A 22868-nucleotide genomic window follows, 5' to 3' on the forward strand; every position below is an offset into this window, starting at 1 on the left:
ATAGAAAGGCAAGTGGACTCTTAATTTTCTAAGGTAGGTGAACAAAGTGAACATCCTTCCTTTCAACATTTGCTTTTACAGGACTTTAGTTTATAAGCAGAGAGGGGGAAATGAGGAATTCAACTAATCATTACATAGATCTGCCATGAGCTCCCAGTCACTCTGGACCTACAGAATAGTCTTCCTTTCTTTAAAGAAAGTCTGTGTATGCCCTGCTTTCCCTCCTAACCTGCCTTTGCATCCTAAAAAAGCTCCTTCTCTTTTCTCTAGCTGTGTGCCTACCAGTTCAAAATTATTCTCCCTCCCTCATTCCAGCATCAGCAAATCCTTTTCCTGATGGAATTCTAGGTGCTTTCTTGAGTCCTTAAATTGTCCTAACTGGTACATCAAAATTAACTTGGATGGATTTATTTCTAACTAGATCTCCCTCATTTACACTATAATCACACATCTTGCATGATTTAGGTACATATAGCCATATATTAGCCCATTAAGAAACAGAGCAAAAGGCAGTTCTTGTCCCAGGAACCATAAAAGGTTAGAAGATGAATGATGGGGAGGAAAAAGCATCAATTGTTTTCCTTCAAAACAGGGAGGAGAGATTTGGAGGACCATATTTAGACTGCATTTTGTACGACTGACCTGACAAGACATCACTGAGTGACCCAGACTGTCTGTTAGCTACACTTCCAGACCTGGGTTTCCCAGACAGCCAGGAAAGAGAACACGACACCAAAGTCAGGCAGTCTTGATGCTCACTACTGAGTTAGAAATCCTTCTGAAGGTGAGACAGCAACTCCCTAGTGGAACTGGGAATTAGCTGACTGCTGGAGTTCAAAATAATCAAGGAACCTTAGTCAAGGAACATTTTTTGCCTTAGAGATAGATCCTTAGTATACTTGAAGACTATTTCCGTCATGACAGTAAAGCTCATTCCACAACTCGGCTCTTACAAAGTGCAACAGTAAAACACAATTTCTAAACAACACAGAGCTTCAACTATAAAAAATACCTTTATAAATACATGCTCTGAATGAAAACTGATTTATGCAGATTCTTTATATATTCTTTCACTGCATTCTACAGTTGCTGCCTTTAGCCATTAAGGGCTGTACTTTGCTGTCTGAATTCCCCATGAGCAAATGCAGGGAGGCTCAACTACCTCAACTAGTTCCTTCACTAATGCTGTACTTTCCTCTTGCACGACAAGCCAGAATAAGTGATTAGGCACCAGTATACCCTTTTAGGCTTTAAGATAATGTAGTGACACTTGTTCTAAAAAGTTGTTATTTCAAAGAAAAAGAAGAAAAATATACTCAAACTACGCAAAGCAGAAGGATTTAACTGGATCTCTCCTTGTAACTTGTAATCAATTACAGAAACCAGAGAAAGCCCAGCCTTTCAAAAGCTACATGGAACTTTTTAACACTGAAATTGAGCTACTATCCAGCTGTGCAATTACTGCAACACTATCCAGCTCTGAACATCTCCAGGGGGTTTGTCTCTAAAAGGCTGAGCAAAGGCACGATTCATCAGGCTGTACTGATTCACACCATCCCCCCTACTCTAATATCTGGATTCATTTGCAGGCACATCTATGAAAAAAATGATCACAGGATAAGACCCTTCTTGCTTTCAAGCTTTTCTATGTTAGTGCATCTCCTGAGTCTAAGGTGGTTTGCCTAATAAGAAATTCATAGACTTTTTTTTAATGTATTCGCCCAGTCCCCATGTAAACCTAATCCATTCCACACTCTTTGACAAGGAGTTCCAACGTGTTTCTCACCTACTACATGAAGATTCATCACCTTATGTTTGCTCTGAAATCTTACTGACTCTATTTGATGGCCAAAAACTCTTGATACTGGCAGAAACTGTGAACAGTCAGGTTCCACACACTCATTCTTCCAGCATTATGCATAATTTTGCAGACTGTGGCTATATTCCCCTGAACTGTATCTTTTTCGCACTAGAGTCCCTACATAGTCACCCCATGTTTGGAAGCCTCTCCATGCTTTTGATCATCTTTGCCATTCCTTCCTGAACCCTGGCCAGTGTTATGTCTGAGTGATGAAGACCAGACCTGCACAGAGGATTGAAGTCCTGGTAGCACCACAGAAACACCCACCAGCTGCACAGTCATCTCCTTGGCTTTATTCTCTACTCCACTCCTAATAATTTTTCTCTTTATTGCTGCTGAGCACTAAGCTGATGTCTTCATGGAAATAGTTACCATGACTCTAAAGTGTTATTCTTGGGCTGCCATGGTCCCATCATTGCCAGCCATGTGTATGAGCTTGTCACCAAATACATTAAACACCAGCACATACCCACATGCATACATCCACTGGTATTTTTAACCAGGTCTAAAAATAGGTTTGCAAGTGTCATATATTTCACATATTTGAACAAGCTACAAGAACTTTTCATTAAACAGATCAATATGGCAGTCACAAAATAATGGAATTAATCCTATCCAAGACTGAAATTTTGTACCATAACAAAACCACTACCAGTCACTGTGAGCACATTCTTGGGCTTTTGCCTATTCCTATTTGGTGACAATTTAAACTGTGAGCATGGGAACATTTCACCCTCTGACTAATATAGACACAGCTTTACCATGACTCTCAAATATGCAAATAAATTACTGTATAATCACTATAGAGACTCACAGAATCATTGAGGACAGAAGAAATCTTAGGAGATAATTAGTCCTGCTCAAAGAATGGTTAGAGAGATCAGGCTGCTCATGGCCATGTTCAGTTGGGTTTTATGCATTTCCAAGGCTGGAACTAGATGATCTTTAAGGTCCCTTCCAGCCCAAACAATTCCATGACTCTAGGACACAATCAACAGGTCTGCTTGTGAAAAAAAATATAAATAGCAATATTTTGTGCTGTTCCCATTAATTGCCACCTTTGGACAAAACTGAAAACACACGTCAGTTTGACAAGAGGGACACAGCCGGTTAGGAGCCAACTGCCCGCACAGCTGATAGACATGTGTGGCAAGACACTGTCCTGAAATAAGCCTCAGACAGGCTGGGCAGGTTAAATACTGGCTTCTCTTATCTGGGGCAGGGATAGGAGGAGAAGGGAAGGAGTTTGTGAAAGAGAATGGGAGTTTCCTTGCGAATTCATCTTCACTCGCAGCCCTGGAATATAAAGTAGAGACGGCCCAACCCTCATCCCTCCAACAGCAGCCTTGAGCCATGCTGCTGGTCACCTATGCTGCTAATCACCAAGGCTTAGCTGACCTTAGAGGGATCATTAGGCATAACTTGGCCTTGCTCACAGCCAGGCTGTGTGAATACCTGCAGGGAAGGTGCTAAGTTATTCCCAGAGAAGAAGCTGCACTGTGCTGGATACAGCACTTGGAGTGAGCAATGCTGACAGACACCCTACCCTGTGTGGGAAATGCCTATCCAGCCAAACACTTAGCTGAGCTGCACTGCTAGAAATAACAGTGGCGCTGCAAGTAAGAAACAAAAGCAGAAACAGGGACTAAGGGACTCCACTGATATCTAAAAATCATTTCCCAAGTGTTTTCAGCTGCCTGTCTCTCTCAAAGAACACACATAAATTCTTCCCTGAAAGCACCAGTTACACTGAAGCATGACATAGGCTAACATAATCAGAGCTCAGCTGGATCCTATTTCCTATATAAATTTTGCTAGTCAGCTGGGGATGATCCATTGGAAAGAAATGTACATTTTTTCCAAAGATCTAATCACATCTGAGGCTCCATTTCTTATAACATCTCTCAAAGGGCAGTATCAAAAACATTAAAATCATTGACAAATGAAATGAGCCATTAGATACTGTTTTCCTCCTTTTTTTTTTTTGATAGGTGATAAAACGTAATGCACACAAGTGTGTCAGAAAATGTAACCAAAGCATGGTTTCATTTCACGCTGATGGGTGCAATTCTGTTATTTCTTCTTACATTTGAATTAAACAAGTAATTCTTGAGAACTTAAGCCAGACAATTGCTTGAATATAAACTACTACATACACCCTGGTCTGGGTAGTTTTCATTTATTCTTAATTCATAGTTTTTATAAATATTTGTTGACTTAGCACTAGCTCTTGTGTCAAATTTTGTTAAAACATACTGTGGGATTTTCTACAAGGTTGTCACCTCCATCTTTCAACTAATAGTGTTATTAACATAATGAAATATTAAATAGACATGTTTTTAACATGACAGAAGGTCTGTTATTATTCAAGTCAACAGAAGGAGTATTCCCACCCTTGAACAGGAGACAAAAGCTGAAAAATTTTACTATGAGAAACTAAAACTGATAACTATTCTCTAGAACACAGAACAAGTGGATTAACATGATTTGGATCAAACACTTCATCACATCACTGTAAGGAAATGACTTGGCACATCTTTATCTAAAAAAGTTATTTTGCCAATTCCTGTAAGTATAAACTATCATTAGCTATCAGTTACCAGACACAACCTTGCATATAACAACACATCAATGCACCATCACAATCTCAGCAATACATAATGGCACAGAAATTATAAAATCCTCTTCAAGCAGACATGGCACATTCTGGTGCATATGTGCTGGGAAGTATGGGACACTTTTAAAGAAATATTCTTTCTTAACAAATTTTTGGATTAAGGAATTGCTGGGGTTTTTTTTTGGAAATTGCACCGAGAAAGTTTCATTTGCCATGCTTATTAATACCAGGACACAATTAGCATAATCCCCTTAAACCATTAAAAAAGGAAAACATCAAATAACAGAAATTATAAAAATGTCTTTAATTAAAAGTTTTGCTTTTTTCAAACCAGTCACAGCTAAGCTGAGGAGACACTCAGCTGACACAGTGTAAGTGAAATCCTTGAGGGAAAGCCCTGTGCCGTCAGGCTGGCACCAGCCACTTGGCAAAGCAGAGCAAAGCACCACAGCTTTGACTGAAATGTGTGTGGGTGTCTGTGGCATTTTCCTTCAGGAAATGGCATTTACAGTGTGTCTAATGAATAAGGGAATATGTTAAATTTATGACAGGAGATACTCCTTAAAGCTGCTTGTTGCACTGAAGAGCACAAACTGCCCACTGATTTATTTTAATTTCATATAACATGAGGAGGCTTTTTGGAGGCTGTAGGTGTACTTATTATCACTGACAGTACAGTAAAATCCTCACAGCAGACACTTGAGCAATATCCAAAACAGCCCATAAGCTATGAAACTCCTCCTCTCCCCCAAATCCCCCTTCAACACTGAAAGAAGTTGTCACCTCCAACAAGTGCCTTTTTCTCCAACAGATATAAAGACACTAATATGTTTATTTGGATCCACAGATATTCCAGTCTCTCTCCCCAGCAGAGAAGCATTCTCTCTTATTCATGACCATGGTGTTCACTAGAGAATTTTAAGTTTTATTAATATTTTTTCTTTAAAATTTTCTGACTCCAGGAAAGTCACAAAGCTAAGCAGTCATCCACTCATTATCAGCTTCTATATGCAGAATAGGCTCCCTTCAAATTACTAAGAACACAGTGATGCTTTCTGTAAACCATTGTCCAAATTTTACCCTCTGTAGATGGTCAAACATCTCCAATCAAACCTTGGTTTATCACGGATAATGAGATTATCAGAGAAAACAATTTTAAAATTAAAAACCACACCCAAATGCTGAAAGTTTAGGGCACATGTGGACACATATATATAAATAAAATGCAGTACATCAGGCAAGTCTGAGTTAAGCTTTCTAACATGTCCATCTCTTTTCCCAGTTTCCCTGCCAGAAACTGCACTCTGCCAAGATGTGAATTTGCGTCTCTACAGGACAGAGTGAGACCATGGCATGTTATAGCAAATATACCCTAATCTGGGAACCCAGCCAAGGGAAGATAAAGAAATCTGGAGACATACAAATCCTAAGAAGGGGTTGGGAGAGCATTTACAAGTGGTATTTTTTGCTTTTGGACAGTATTCTTGACCGTGCAAATTCTTTGAGAATCAATTAATATTTTTCTATTAAAAAGTTAAATTAACTTTTTTTTTAAGAGGTGCTATATTTTATATTTTATTCATTTACTAGGCAATGTTATTGTTCATATTTCTCAAGGGAAAACTTGCTTTAAAAAGTAGCCAGGAATGTTATTTCTTCTCTTTGCTTTGACTTCCCTGCTTCTTTGTCAAACCTGCTGAAGGCATTGCATGCCTGGAAGACAACCTGGTTTTTTCCAGTTGTTTCAGTTGATCTAATGAAAGATATTACTTCTTCTTAGAAAATCACTCTCTCATGAAATACTATGTCATTATAATGTATTTTGGTTTTACCTGCTACAAATGCTACAAACTATATTAATAAGAGTCATGGTATCATTTTTCAAACAAGCTCTGACACTTTGTCCCCATTTTGAGAGAAAAAAGGTTTAAAAAAAGAGAAAGAGGAAGAAGAGGAACATGCCAGAGCTGCAGAAATGTGGGTTATAATATCAGTGAAACGAAATACACACTGCACCCTGCCCATCAGCTGCTGCATTACATACCAAAGAGCTATTTATTGCTGTCACAGCACAGTCTGCTCCATGTACCACAATGCAATCTCTTTTGCATTTTGGAAAGTGATTTCCAGGCTATGAATTCCCCCCTACAGTTTCTCTTCACAGCACTTTAGTTAATACTGAGATAATTGAGTCCTTTGTCTCAAAGAAATGCCACATTCAGCATGTAGCAGCCACCATTTCAAGTCTCAAAACTGGGATGCACTGGTAATTAATTTGCTTTGCTGTGTCTTAAACTTTATAGTATATTATATTTAAAGCATTTCTGCCACACTGCCTTTTGCAATTTAAGGACCTGATAAAAGGAAAAAAATGGGTTTTAATTACAAATTAATTTAGTGGACTGACACTCACAAAAGGATGCCTTAATATTAAACATGTACTACACTGGCAGTCGGACTCCATTTCCAGTAGGAACCTGCCTCCACCTTTGTGTTTTGCACTGGCATATCCAAACTTTGAGGCACAACACCATGAGGTTCAAAGTTGAGTATAGAGCTGGAATTAGCATGTATTTTTATGTGTGGTTAATATGAAATGAGTAGCCATAAATATTTTAAACCAAGCTCTTCTGTTCACAGGAGATAGCAAAATATTTGTTTGGAGAAGCTGTGGAAACTTGCTGTTGGCCAGTTCTTATGACATATGCTTTCAGTGCAGGTTCTGAGGTTTGGGTTGACTTGTTTCTTTAAAGGAGGAAGTCAACTTTTTCAAGGCTACCACATACACCTGAATACTATTTTTGCACTTGATAACTGTACAAGTGGTTGATGGCAGATTTGTATTATTAATATTTATGATTTAAAGGGATCCTTCTCTAGGGGAGGACTGGGACAAAAGACAGCTGTGGTTGCAAAATGCCCCTTAAAAATTCTTGGATCACAAACTATTTCCTTTTGGTGAAACTCGAATTTTCCAGCTCATATTTGATGCATATGAGAAATGATGCATATAGAAAAGGACAGGATTGAGCAACAGGATGAGGTGGCACATGAATGCAAAGCTGAGTTGCAAGGGACTGTAGGGAACTGATGATAAAATCTGGGGTGTAGGATTTGCCTCCCACATCCAAGATCAGCACTGATTTTAATGCATTTTTGAATGGAAAGCCATTTTGGAGGAGGTAATTCCTGTTTCAAGGATGACTGAAATTTGCAGCTTTCTAAGAGAAAGAATGAGAAAAAAATACTGCAATAAAGAAGATGGGATATCCTAACTCAAATTCAAAGCTAATATTATGCCAAAAAGCAGTTATATAATGTTTGTTGTGAAAATAGGAAAACTCATTTGACCGTGTTATTTGATCACAATGACATTTGCAATGGTGTAGGAGTTTTAATCAACTCCCACAGAATTAAGTGCTGAACTCAGCACAAGTTCTGAACGAGCAATGGCCCCTCTCTCCCCTCCAATCCAAGCACCAGTAGAAATAAGCAGACAGGTAGAAGAGACCAAGGAATAAAGTGCAATACAGTGACAGGTCAACCACCACCATTACTGGTGGTCTTCATGCAAAAGAGAGCTACACTTTAAATCATATCAGAGCCTAAACCAACAAGACTGCAATTGCAAAGCAACCCCGCTTCCGTATCTCAAGGGAATGCTAGAAGTGGAGAAGGTGCAGGAAGCAAAGAACCAGAAAAATAACAGTGTCTCAAAAATCAGATTTAATACAACAGGTAATCAAATAGAAGGTTCAAAGGTGCCATGTTCATTTTCTGTACATATTTGTACATGTTTTGTGTACGTATTTGCACACAAACAGGCAACAACTAAAATGCACACACATTTCCTAGTAGAGGCTCTTGTGCTGAAATGAGGAAAAAAGCTAAAAAGAGAAAGGAAAAAACTGAAAACAAAGGAAAAAACCTACTAACTTATGTAATCATCACAAGGTTGAGCTTCATTTTCACAAATAGTACAAAAAGAGCCCATGAAAGGTTGAAGCTGAAAACTGCAGAATATTACAACCCCAAGGTTGTAATATAACTTCTGTATAGAAATTATTCTGAGAAATTATGAAGCATCATGCAGGAGTTGGGAGCATGTAAAGATAACTGTTCCTTCTGACCATAAAATTTATAAATATCTACAGTTCCTACAGAGGTTTTTCCAATTTTTTTATAATGTTCTAAAGCTGAAATAGATTTTTCCTCATTAACTATGGCAATTTTTACAATCTGTTAGCAGAGGATCCCAAAAAGAAGCGTTTCAAATCTACTTTTAAGATATTTTTAACAATAATTTTTAGTTAAAATGTGGTAACTCAAAATTCCAAATCTGAAACGTGTCTGTTTTTTTTCTTCTGTTCCCAAGGGAGGAGTAACAATAAACTGGGAACAAAGCTAGACATTTGGCAGGGATTCTTCAGCAGAATTTGGATGGCATCTAAGAGAAACTATTGCCCCAGGGAAGTGCAGCTATGCATGAAGAGCTAGTATTTTGATGTGAACTCTTGTATTTCTCTAGAAACCATGCTCACACAAAGGAACCTGAAAATCCATCCAAACTTTGTATGTTTAGTGCTTGAAGCAGCTGTGTACCTCCGCATAGAAACTATATAAGAACGAGTCTTCCCTAAGCAGATATTAACAGAAAAATGGTGAAACACAGGCAACTCCAGAACAGCAACTTAGCCTCCTTAAGTAGGCAAACAGAGAACACAGGGATTACAAAACCATAAAATGCCTGGCAGTGCACTAAAATACATGTCCTAGAGCTCTTCACTCTTATAATTCTATTTTCAAAGTGAAGAGCTTTTTGCTTTTTTTACTACATTCATTCTGATTCTACCAGCTGCTATGTGCTAATGTGCTCCACAGGCTTCACTCCTGTAGCTCCTAACAGTGCTGAAAATGTCTGAGGCATGACAAGAAAACCTGCAACATTGTGTTCTTGGATCACTGCTTAACAACAACAACATCCAGTGCATAATGTGTCAAAGGATAAAAATAAATTTACATCACTGAGTCGTGTCATTTTGTATAATCATTACATGATTAAAAAGTGCCTGGGATATGCAAAAAGGTGGAAGTTTAAAATATCAGGATGCAACAAATATCAGGATGCATCAAGAAAGGACTTCTGTTTAGGAGAAAATTTCCTTCTATGTAGCTTTCTCACCTGAATATCTTTTTTCCCCTCTAGACATAAAATTCATTAACTGTTCAAATTGGATTTGATTCAAGTTACACTGTTTTTGGTAATAAATCATCTGGAGTTCAACTAATGTTAAACAATTTGGGTCTGGAGCCAAAAATTTAGATGTGTTCACCTTCAGCATTAGTTCTTTAATCAGTAAACTAAATTTGTTCTCCTTTTTCTTCAGTCTTTTAATCTTGTCTTTTATTGAGCTTTTTTCAGTGATAAATAAAATAAATCATGAATGTTAATGGCAATGAACAATAAAATTAGTGTTCTTTAAGTACAATCTGGCTAATTATATTGTTAAGGCATATTAACTTCCCAATAATGTAACGATATCATTTCATTACTAATGTCAAATTATATTAAAAGGAAACACAATTAAACCTTTTTCTTGCTCAGTTCTGCTGCCTTCCTCAGAAGTGTAAGTAAGATTCCCTGACAATACAAAAATTATTAGTCATAAAATCTATCAGTGGAAAATAACACCTATCTCATCTCTGTCCTGTTCTTCCAAAACCACACACAGATTCTGCTGGAACAACTGACAGCACCACGTCATTAACACCTTTACACCCTGCCAGGAATCTGATGGAATAACTAAACACAAAAAAATATTACTATGGAGTGGAAAAGGCCCAAATCAAACAGAGCTTGAGGTAATAGCAAAAGAGTTGACCAAATGTTCACCACCAGCGAGTAGAAATTTTTAAAGAAGCTCAGTAGCAGTTACAGTGAACCTGGGAAAACCTTGCACTTCCTGTGGACAGACTTTGTAGTCTTATTATTCCTTCTCATCATCTTCTGTTCCACACATGACTCCAGTCAGAATCAAGTTCCACTGACAATACAGTAAATACTGACTGAGTGATCCACAATTTTAATACATCTAAAACTGTTCTCAGGGTTACTGAGCAGAAAATATTGCCTCTTTGCTAGATCCTACGCTTGATGAGAAGTTCCAGGTAAGCACAGGAATGTACAATCTCAGGATGCTTCAGGCATGCCCTAAATCAGAAACTGCAAGAGCTTAACACAGTCATGCAGATACTCCTGACAAACTCTCCCAGACCAAAATATTCAGATCATTCTTCCTTCAGAGGCACTTAAAAGGTATGTCATTTTCTTCTTCTGGTCAACATGAGAAAAATCCTTAGTCAGGCTCCAAAATCCCAAAGCCGCCTTACTTTTTTTTTTTGTTGTTGTTGTATTTCTGTTTAAAAACAAGTAATCTGGGGTGTGTACTGTTTGCTCTCTCAGGTCTTACTCCATAGGGAGTTAAACAAGATCCATGCTTCCATTCATTTCCCATGCTCTGGAAAATTGTTGTTTTTAACTGAAAAATGGTTGATTTGTTTTTCCCTCTTGAAAATTCCTGCTCCAAAACTGGACCTTCCATAAAAAAAGTACTGTGACTATATGTGACAGAAATTCCCATCATGCCAGGATTCCAAATAAGGTCGCCTGTACCTGAATGACTCAGTTACCAGGCATAACCTCATCTGTAGCAAAAAAAAAAAAAAAAATGAAGCAAATATATATATTTTCTGATGAGATCTGGAGTTTATTAGGGTGAAGCACATCAGTACTGCATAATCTGTCTGTTCTGGCTCTATCTCGACAATTCCTGCACATATCACCACCTCCTGCTGCCATGACGTTTAGCAATCCATGGGACAGAACTCTCAGATTTAATGGATGGTACTCAAGTGCTCTTATGGCATGCCCACAATAAATACCACAGTGCTCAGAACAAGCCTTGAAAATGTCTCTAGGAACATACACAACTACACAGCAGGATGGTGTCACTACTAGATAAAAATTATACAAATTACTGTAGAACAGCATCAGTGTTCTAAACACGGTGCCACATCAATTTGTTCCACCAACACACTACAACATAACAGCAGTGTTTCACTGCCTTAAGGCATGCAGATCACCTCAACACCTCTGCGTGCTGTGTATTTGTTTTCCACAAAAACAAGCTGCATGGCTTCTGAAGCCTGTTATTCCTGCATCATCAATATCACTTTCTGTCTCACACCCTCAAGTTTGTCTAGTGAATGAGACACATTGTCTTGATACACTGCCATGTCTTTTTTCACTGCTGTCAAGTTGTTGGATACAAGGCATGGCCCATGGCCTCTCTTTTTCCCTCCAGAGGTGCCAGATGAAATGTCAGCTTTAAAACTAAACAAGCAGTAGTACTTGAGGCAGCAGCAAGGGCAGAAGAGACATAAGGCTGATAGATGACAACGCTGAGGACGAACTAGACAGTAAGTGGGACAAAAAATACCTTGAAAAAAATTTTGTTGTAAATACTAAGCCAACAAGTACTTCTAAGCTAAAAGAAAAATACGTGACAACAAGTACCAAGAGAAGCAGAACAAAACAGGTATTTAGAGGGGATGGCCAGCAACAAGATCAGCTTTTTATCTCATCCATGCATCTCACAGCTCTGACCCATGCATGAGCCACAGCAGGACCCTCGATTTACTGCAGGGTTTAAATACCCACCAGCTCAGCTTGAGGAAGCCACAGAGGAAGACAGGCTGACTCAGCTCTGTACCACGGGGCTAAACCAACCTGCACATGTGCAATCACCACAGATCATCCACTGTAAACACATCCTAACTTGAGCACCCAAGTCCTGACTGTCCAGCTAAGCCCTGTTCCACAGCCACAGGTTTTTCAGAGCTGTGGAATGTTCTGTTAACACAATAGGTGGCGACTTAAGCAGTCACAGATCAGCACAAGGACAGCAATTGCATAATCACAAACCCATTTTTAGGAAGATCTATGATAGCAGCTCTCCTGTTCACAATACCCATGGCACATGGCAAAAGATGGAATGAAAACTCAAATTAGAAACCTTTACATGGGAAAAATCACAACCAATTGCCAATTAACTAAACTACCTACCTCTGAGGCAGTGAGATAGATGTAGATATATAGATATACTCTTTACAATGAATGAAGAGAAAAAGGCATGCTTGGGGCCCAGCTTGCCTTATCCTAAACTAGACATATAAACAGATCAGAGGTCTACAAAGGGAGCTATGGGAATCATTTCAGGTGAAAATATGTGCTCAAAAGGCATCTGAGGGCAAATTACAGCAATACCAGTGTCTGTGTACCTGTCTATTGTGATGAACATGAAAGTTAAGCACTATACAGTTATTAATACCACCACAACATGGAAGAGAAATAGGAAATCTCAGATTTGCATTGGAAAAGGATATGGGTGCTTATATAACGGAAAGGAAATTTGTGGTTTTATCCAAATCTGAGTCTGAGGGGGGCAGATTCTCAACTGTTCTAGTTCAGACAGCACCATTTTGTTTGAATGGAGCATGAAACAGAGGGTCTAGATTACCAGTTGGTTTGCAAAGGTCTCAGAGCTACTGAGGTTTAGCTGCTGAGCTACCGTAGCTTCTTCCTCTCTTACCTACTTTTTCTACCCTACATTTTTCATTATTTAAATAATTGATTTTAAAAAACAAATAACAGTACTGCCTGCAAATCTACTAAGTAGCAGCTCTTATGCAAAGCATTATTTCTAAAATGACTGGATTTTCCAAAAGCTGCTTCTTTCAGCTTATTTTACTTGAAATCTAAAATTACATATACTGGGACATGGGCAATAAATGACTTCACATCAACAGCAGCTTCTCATCAGGAGTTGAAAATACTATTACCCCTTTTCTTTTGACATAGAGTTGCTTTCCCAACCTACAAAACAAGGAATTCTACTACATTTTCAAAGTATCAGTCAGAGACATTGTTAAATTACTTGACCCAAAACAACTTTCAGAATTGGCTTGGCCAGCACAGATTGGCCAGCAATCTGTACTCCCTCTCCTGTCCTTACAGCTAGTGGCAGGAAATGTTCCTTCACCACATCTCCCAGATGCAGGCAGCTAAAGAAGTTAAAGTCTTCCAGAGGAGAAACACTTCAACTAACCGGTCTTTCTCTGCATTTTATGCCATATCTGCACCTCTCTTGCATCCTTTTAATTTAGCCTTGTAATTGAGTTCTCTGAATAAATCATCAAGTCTCTTTGGTGTCAGGTATAAACTGTCAGGAATGGGAGACAGTGATACAAAAGAGAATTTTAATAAATAGGATAAAGGCTGAGAGAATAGGTCATGAAAAGAGCTGAAATGACAGTGTGTCTCATAAAAACTCCTCCAGTCTAATATCCTGTCTGCAGAAGCAGCCTTTAGAGCATGCTTAAGAAAGATAATAAGGAACGTGGCAAATATAATAATCCTTCCTCAAACAGTCAGCAGATTAGAGACTATTAATTGTCACAGGGCTTAAGGGAATGAGTGAGAACAGGGCTCCATGGTACTGATGCAGCACCAAGGGCTGGGTAAATGGTCTGCATCTCAACAGCACATTTGACACTGGGAGAGATATCTCTGTTTAGCAAAATTGCTACAACAAACGGTCTCTGTAATGTGACAGTGTCCTGAATATCACACAGTCCAATCTAGGCAGACCTTCCTTTCAGTGCAGACTATAGATGCTGACATTGGAGAATAATGTAGAAATGCTAAATTAGAGCAATTCACACCACAGAGGTAACCAGAAAACTGTAAAGATGCCACTTATTTTGGAAAAATCATTTAGCTAGTACTTCTCCATTCCACTTTTCCAAAGAGCCTTCTGTCACCCCCCATGCAGGCATGATGCTCATCAACAAAGAGTCATTCTGAGGCAGACCAGAGGCTAACCTGCCCCTGTCTGGCCAACACTTCAAGCAAGGAGAGAAAATCAGGGGGGATTATGGAACATATGTGCATATGGCATTGCCCTCCCAGCCTTTGCCTACTGAAGTCTTGCAGAGGCAAGCATGTAGCCAGACTAGAAAGTCCAACAAGTATGCATAGAGTTATTATCTCTGCATTAGTCTAATCCCTTTTAGGGTGACAAGCTCATTTGACTCGATTCCACAAACACACAAGCTGATACAAATTAACATGGAGAACATTTCTTCATAAGAAATTAACCAGATCCTGCCGTGTATCTGTCTTCCTTACAAGGAAATGCTATGCTGAGCAAGAACAAAGTCAGACACTACAGAATAAGGACAACTATCACTTGAGTATACAACTGTCACAGGAAGCACCAAATTGCCCTACTCCTCTGCAGGGAATCCTGGCTTACACCCCTGATCTGGAGGACATTCAAAGAGCAATGGAAGAGCATGGAAGAACATGAAAGCAAACCTGTAATCTCAGTGTACCACAGGCGTTAATTAACCTGGCTGCCATCCAAACTGCTGGCACGAAAATCCGCTTATCTGGGAGCTGCACATTTCAGCATTTCTGCAGACACTACTATGTACAGAGGCACTGCACTGCGCAGGGGTAGCAGGCTGCCCAAACCAAGAAAAAGAGGCAGAAATGGAGGAACGCTGAAAATTATTACAGTGCAATCAGAAGATCAGTTAGTAGTTGGAAAAACATGTTATTTGAAGAAATAGTACATCTGAATAAAGCAGGGATTGCATCGAGAATGTAATAAAATTAACTTTGGGAATACAAGCATGAACAATCTCTAGTGAGAATACACCACAGTCAAGGAACAATTGTGCTGAAGCCAGAAAGTGAGAACAGTTCAAGTAAAGGCATTTGCCTCTGAAAAGGAATTGTTTTTCTACATACCTGTCCAGTCTCCTACTACTTTTAGATGGACCCCAAACGTTGCTTTGGTATCTGTAGGGCACTAAAAATATTAAATATATTAAGCACCACTTCTAAGCAACAAAATAAAGTAACAAAATGCATTCAAAGTACAGTTGTTAAGACAGAACCTGATGTAAATAGGCCATTCCTAAACAGTCACACCAGCAGCTGTACCCTTCAAGAAGCAAGTCTATCATCAACACAGCTGGGGAAGCCAAGCATGCCTAATATCCTTTCAGACTTAACCCTTTCTTCTGGTCACAGAGGAGTCTGGATGCTTGCCTGGGGGTGTGATTTGGAACAGAGAATTCACTAAGCAGTACTCGGCAAGGATACCAACAACAGAGTGGAACTACTCCTACTACTGACACATCATTCAAAATCAGGAACTGCCCATCATTCTTACGGCATTTGAGAGACTTTTAATTCTTGAATGTCAAGGCTCACAATCAAGCTGACCATTCTCATACAACTGATGCTTTCTTCTAAATGGAAACTGGAAGCAATTCACAAGACCTTACAGTTTGCAAAGGAAAAGCACCAGATTCCATGATAGATCATAAAAATCACATTGCAGCCACCATTCTCTCACTCTATACATATGCCCTCACTTCAGGGCTATTGATTGTGACTATCAAATGTTATCACTTACAATCTTATCCACACCATGGTATTTAAAAACCTCCAGTTAAGGACTAAAGACCCCCTCACTTTCATTCCTGGCTAGCTAGAGGGACCATTCAAATGCACTGCTTGGACTGCTTTTGCAGGTACACCAAATTATGCACACATAAACAGGATAAGCAACATTACTCAAGAAAAGATTCTTCAGTTTCCTTCTATAAACCAACACCATTGGTTTCTTTTTCATAAGAGATATTACTCCTGAGTTTTGATGCCTTTCTTAGAACCTGTTAATGATCAATCCTAGCTCTATCATGAAACCAATACCCAACAGACAATGCTCTGTCCCTTTTCCTTTTTTTTTTTTTTTTCTACTACTAAGGACAAACAGGAGTTTGAGGGAAGGGCTTAAATTCAAGGATCACATCTATATTATAAATAAAATGGTAGAGAATCCATGCACCAAATACTCATGCACCACACTTAAGAAGACATTTCTTGCCTCTGTTCTGGACCTTTGCCGTAAGTGTTCCCAAGATAATTGGTTCTGGGCAGTGTAAAACCACTGATCACAGGGCTGAGAATCAGTTTCTGTCAGTTCTGTATTTAGCAGCAGACACAGGAAAAGGTTAGTATTATTTACATTTTGGAAAATCTAAACAGGGAATACAAAGTCCCAGCTCATCACTCCATTTTCCTGAGGGAGAAGAGCACTCCTTTTACAACTACTGATTACTAGATATACTTATATGTAACTCCTTATTATCTTCCAAGTTTTCCTGTTAAAATGAGGAACAGAAACCCACAGTCCCAATTATTTCAGCAAGTCTTAGTCTCCAAAGAAAAACAGCATCAAGGGAGTGATGCAGACAAATACACAATGAGGCCAGTGTTTGCTAGGTCTCATTGCAGTATCTTTCAACAAAAATATCAAGACCAATTCTCCATATAAAAGCAAGTACACACTCTCTTAGGTGGGAAGGTGTATACTGGCAGCAGAAAGGTCTGTTCCAGAGGCTTCTGTAGGGTTTTTCACTCTGGGCTGCCCCAGGGCCCTCTGTGTTTCACAGGAGGTGGACTGATTTTCTTAGTCCAACTATCTACAGTCTCAGATCAGCATATCTTCTACAAAATTGTTATTCCCTGCTTCCACTAAGTTAATGGTAGAATACCCCTTGTCTCCTGCCAGAATAGGTTCAAATCTGTTATACTTTACATCACCCCTATGGCTAACTCTCTTCTGCACTACCCTGAAAAAATTATCCAATAAAAGTGAGATGTATTTCTCTTTAGACTTTAGGAAAACTATTTTGACACTTATAACTAGTTATGAGACATCCTCGTAGAGTTATGGAAAAATCCCCTTGTGCTGCTAAATCTTACCAGAAGAAACAAACCCATCTAGGCTACATGGAGTGAATTTCCCCCAATTTAAAAGAGAGAAAGAATGTAGGTGATACAGCAAAGGACCTCCAAAGCAGTGAGAGGATTGGATAACCTGACATTCAAAGAGGGGTCAATACAGGAATGTACCTGGGCAACCCATAGAAGAAAAGCCTTGGGGAGATGTCTGTCTACTAATAATTAAAACCACTAAATTAATTACATTCACCAGTAACCTAAGGTCTACTATCTATCTAGCTACACCAAGATAAACTGAATAATTTAACTAATTTATAATACACTACTAGACTAACACATATTTGATATATATTTTATTTAACACCTTTATATTTTGATCACAGTTCTCTGTTGTCCTCTGCCTTGCTTTTATGTGAATGCAAACTAATGCAAACCAAACTAATTACTGTTAGATCATAGCAGTTATGCTTTATACACCACTGTATAACGGCCCCAAGTTGCACCACATGAGATTTAGATGGGGTGTTAGGAAAATTTTCTTCACCAAAACAATAGTCAAGCATTGGAACAGGCTGTCTGAGGAAGTGGTGGAGTCACCAACCGTGGAAGTGTTCAAAGGACAGATGTGGTGTGGCTCACCACAGGATGTGGTTCAAAGATGCAGATGTGGTGCTTAGGGACATGGGTTAGTGGTGGACATGGCAGTGCTGAGTTAATGATCTTTTCCAACCTATGTGATTCTATGATTCTATACCAGTACAAAAATCTCCTCACAGCGATGAGCAGTGGAGAAATCTGTGCATGAGAGCCCAGCACAAAGCAACTGAAAACAATGTTATGAACATCTGTGCTTCTAGCTTAAAGAATATTTAACATCATTGCTTATCTACTCCCAGTTAAAATCCTGTCCAGAACAAGAAATGAGTCAATCTTACTGAAGTTATTTTAATGTCATTAAGTACTATTCAGTATTTTAAAACACTCTTTTTAGGTGCTAGGGTGCAGGGAATGGGGTGAGATAACATCAAGCTAGCAAGTAAATAGAAAGTTAATTCCTAAATGTTTCCAGTTCTTCTGTGCACCTGTATCATAAGAGCTGTGAAGCCTCTCAGAGAGGTGTTAAGTTCTGATTACTGACTATCACAGAAATGCTAATGCATGCACCAGAATAACACCGAGGTATAGCTGTTATCAGAAAAAAGGAGATGAAAGGGATGCCCAAGTTACAAACTCCCAGTGGCTCTGCAAATAAAGCTCCTTAGACATTCCAGTGGAGATACTGCTCTCAAGTAAACTGCACCACAGTAAACACCACCTCTGCATTTGATGCTCCAGTAGGTGGCCTGAACAGTGACCAAAATTACAGAGATCTGTGCTACAGCTGGAAGAACAAAGTGTCTGATTGGGGGATTTAAAAAGCTCGTTGGGGGATTTGTTTACATAAAAGGAAACTCCTTCAAAGAAGTCTTTCACTTTGAGTAAAAAGCCATTATATGATCCTAATATGGATTTGCAGATATCCTGGCAGGGACTGCAAACAATGCAGAGACCCTGTTTCCATGCTCTGGCCTGCCAGGGTGAACCAACTGCATTGCAAACCCTAATTCATCAGTCCATCCTTGCTGCAGACTCGATGAACCCTTACCCAGACCAAGGTAAACACATTAGAGACTTGGCAGGTTCTGGAAAGAGGTAGAAATGTGAAGAAAAAAAGAAGAACTAAACACAATCAATGTATTTTTCCCTCTGTAAAAGGGAAAAAATAAAAAAGAGAAAAAAGAAATAAAAAGTTTTCAACTTTGCCAACTGACAAGAAAATATGAACCTTGGAAGCTTACTAAGCTGCAGCTTGTCTGGCTTCATACAGAACTGATACAAACATTCCTAAAATGATTCATTCTGACACTAGAAAATGGAGAGGAGTGATGACAAACACAGGCATGCTATATAAAGGTAGCCAAGAAATAGTAGCTAGACTTCAGTCTGACTCATAAGAGGTGAACTCTGTAACACTGGGCTATCCCTGTTTTAACTAATTAGTCCTGTAAGAAGCAAATTTCAGAGGGAAAAAAAAAAGTTACTACATGGAGTTATTATGTTAAATGCATCTCTTCCTCAAACACTCAGATTTTTTAAAAATGTCTCCATTTATTTCTGTTTCATGTTATTTTACAGATTTGATTTTGGTTAAAAGCTTTTCCTGTTAGAGACTTGGCCTTACAGCTATCCTAATTGAACAGGCAGACATCATAACATCTTGAATATGGGGAAATCCTAACCATGGAGCATGATTTAAGTATCAGGGGTGCCAGGATGATCAAGGCAGGACCACCATGCCTCAAATACCCATGGCTTCAGCCAGAGCCCTGCCATAGTAGAGCCAACTCCCAGCAAGCAGCTGCAGCAACACATCCCAAACATTTTTTACTTTCCATTGCAATATACTCCTTGCTGTACAACCTCAGACACCTGCAGTCAAGCTAGTGGAAAAAACACACCATAACAAACTGCAGGATGCATCATTGGGCAGCTGCAGCTCCAAGAAAGATCATTCTGGTCATCTGGGGTCTGACTTCCTCTGTAACATAAACCACAAACCCACGCCCACTAATTCCCATGAGTCTGTAGTTCAGCATTTGCTAATTCACTCCCTGAAATCTTAGTTGTTAAATTACTCTCAGTGTTAAAAATTATCTTTGTTTTCTTTAGGTCTCAATCTATGAGATGACTATCTATAAAATCTACTTGCTCCTTGATTTCACTCTTGCACCACAAGAAAATGCAAATTTTTAATGTACTGTTGTCTTAGAATTGTAAATGGACCAATACTTGTATAATACACACAATGTGGCATAAAATAAATTGTTGAATATATAATATGAAATTTCTTCATTTGTTTTCTAGCAGGTCTGTAATAGTGCAACTGCTACTATGATGCACTCACTACAACGGTACACTTTTAGAGACTAATCAGCATTTCTTTTTCTCTGCAGCTCAACCAAGGCAAAAAACTTGCTGACTACCCTTTCACCCCAGCAGACACACTACATATCACAGAGTCATAGAAAGCTAAAGCTGGAAGGAATCCATAGGGATCATGAAGTCCAAATCTCGGTAACAGAGAAAATAAAAATGTTTCAATCCCAGCAATATTTAGCCTATATAATTTATGCATCTCAAGTTGCTGGCTCGGGGGAAAAAAACAAATCACAACATTTCAAGACACTCAGGATGCAAGCCTTTGTCCCTGAAGGAATAAAAAGCAGAAGAACAACGCTTCTGCCCAAGGCTGCCTCTCCAAGTCCGCCAAGTAACAATGCACAGAGCTAACACACACAGGACAAGGAAACTCAACAGCACAAGAAGGTCCAATCATCCCCATGCAAAACAATAGGCCACCTCAGGCTCATGATAACTGGCTTTCAGTGGTGTGAGACACTCATGGAAAGAAGAACCAAAGGATCAACAAGTTTTCCAGACACATCACCACCACCTCGAGGAACCGCTGTGTCCCTCTGAACTCCCCCACCAGCACACACTGTATTTTGCCAGGCTAAAGCAGAGAGCTCCACCAGCCAGATGGTCTTAATTTTAAGACAGCAAGAGGCAAGGCACTTAATTTCCTCTAATATTTTGTCTACATGTTGACTGTATTCCTGCTTAAAGCTTGTGCTCAGGTTTTGTTTTTGTTGTTTGTTTGTTTGTGGGGGGGTCTTTTTTTTTTTTTTTTTTTGACATTCTCTTGCAGTTCCTAGACCTTGCCCTAACTGACAGCAGCTAAACTAAAAGCACTATCTCTGATGGGAGAAAACACATTTCTCTGCTAAAGTCAGTACCTGCTTATTATGTACTGTAAATTTACTTTCATCGAATCAAAAAACTCAAACCTTGCTGATAAGAGGAATCTCTCACCTTCTGTTTAAAGTATCTGCTGAAGGAGAACTTGGGGTTTAGTGAACTTGAGTGTAACAATTTCTGTGTTCCCTTCTCACTGAAAGAGTCAGATTTGAAAGTTTAAATAAAAGTCAGGGTTTACATTGGGTTTTTATACAGACCCCACAACTATTAAGCCCCAAACCAAACAAACAAGTCTAAGGAAATACTAAAGACATCTGCAATATTAATCTATTCTATTTTTGTTTTACTTAAATTCTTCATCAAACAGCTGCTAGACACTCTTCTACTCCTATGAAGAGCAGACAAGCTCTAGGGATTTCTTTAGTTTGCCAGCAAGATACTTCAAAATTTCCCTAAACACTCTGCAAATCATCTCATAAAGACAAGTTTCATAACTATTTGCACAAGATATTTAACAAATCTTATTAGAATGTCATCGTGTTAGATTTTGTTTTTATTGTATTTATCTGACAGTATGAACTTAGCTCTTGATGTCCTTACATACTTTTTACTCAGGCAACCTTCCAACAGTTTTTCCAATTATTTTTATAAAGTATTTCAGAATTTGGCCCCTAGGCTTTTCCTGTTGTGGATAGTTTATTTCTTAAGTTTACAGTGTAGGGCACATGTTTCTCCATCATCTCCTTACGCAGTACAAAATTTCTGGCTTAAAGCAGCTTAGAGCTAAAATTTCACTGCTAGACTGTTAAGATTTTCACTGATTTTAAATGAACCCTGGATTATCCAGGGATAAAGACAACTCTGGGTCCACAAAACAGTGGTTTTATTTTACAAATGCTAATGTGCTACTTCTGATGTTGTTTATACTGAGTATAAAATTTGCTGAGATTTTTCTGACAAGGGATCAGGCCCAAAAACATAAAATGTACAGGTCAGGGCTACCACCTTGTAATCCCATCCTGTCTAAATCCAGGTACCAAATGGACTTTTACAGAGATGCAGAGGTAACAAGGAATAAAATCTTAAAAAAAAAAAAAAAAAAAAAAATCAAACCTAAACTAAACACTAAAGGTAGAAAATCTACGATTAAGTAATAGCCCTGAGATTTTAGGTACAGTATATAACTTGTCATGTACATTCAGAAACCTCCCAGGTAATTTGCCTATTTACCTTGAGCTGGTTAATGGATTTAAAAATTTCTCTGCCTGGGATTCAACACTATACTACTATCTGGATATTAATCAAGAGAGTATTCTTCTGTAATAATAAATATTTAGATTTGAGTGGATCTGAGTATCTGCATATGCAAACTTGTCCTCTCCTAAAAACTCAGTTTTGGCTTGTTAAAAAATGCACAAATATCATCCTCCCTCTGGAATTTTCTTACTCCTACAGAACCGTATATGGAAGGAAAGGAAGGAAGATGTTGCACTACAAATCCTCCTGATGTGATCTACTTCAAATTAACCATCTGCTCAAAAACATGGAGAACTAGAAAAAGGGCAGAACTTCTTGGAGCTTTTCATTACAGGACTCTTCCAGTTTCTGCTTCAATGGGATTTAAAAGCAGATTAAATGCAGCACTAAAATAGAGGAGGTCAGAGCACACTCTGACACAGGACAAAATTTCTAGTTTCAAAGAATGTTTC

The 22868-nt window shown here is 38.8% G+C and overlaps 1 protein-coding gene across 2 annotated transcripts in view; it reads right to left on the reverse strand.

The window, feature by feature from the left end:
* Positions 1-22868, reverse strand: part of NOX4 (NADPH oxidase 4) — a 107593-nt gene that overhangs the window by 52371 nt on the left and 32354 nt on the right. For both annotated transcript variants that reach the window (XM_002186639.6, XM_072926990.1), the window contains one exon: positions 15355-15415. In XM_002186639.6, the coding sequence (XP_002186675.4) occupies positions 15355-15415 (61 nt within the window). The remainder of the gene's footprint in view (positions 1-15354; positions 15416-22868) is intronic.

This window comes from Taeniopygia guttata, chromosome 1 (assembly GCF_048771995.1).
Source record: "Taeniopygia guttata chromosome 1, bTaeGut7.mat, whole genome shotgun sequence".
Lineage (NCBI taxonomy): Eukaryota > Metazoa > Chordata > Aves > Passeriformes > Estrildidae > Taeniopygia > Taeniopygia guttata.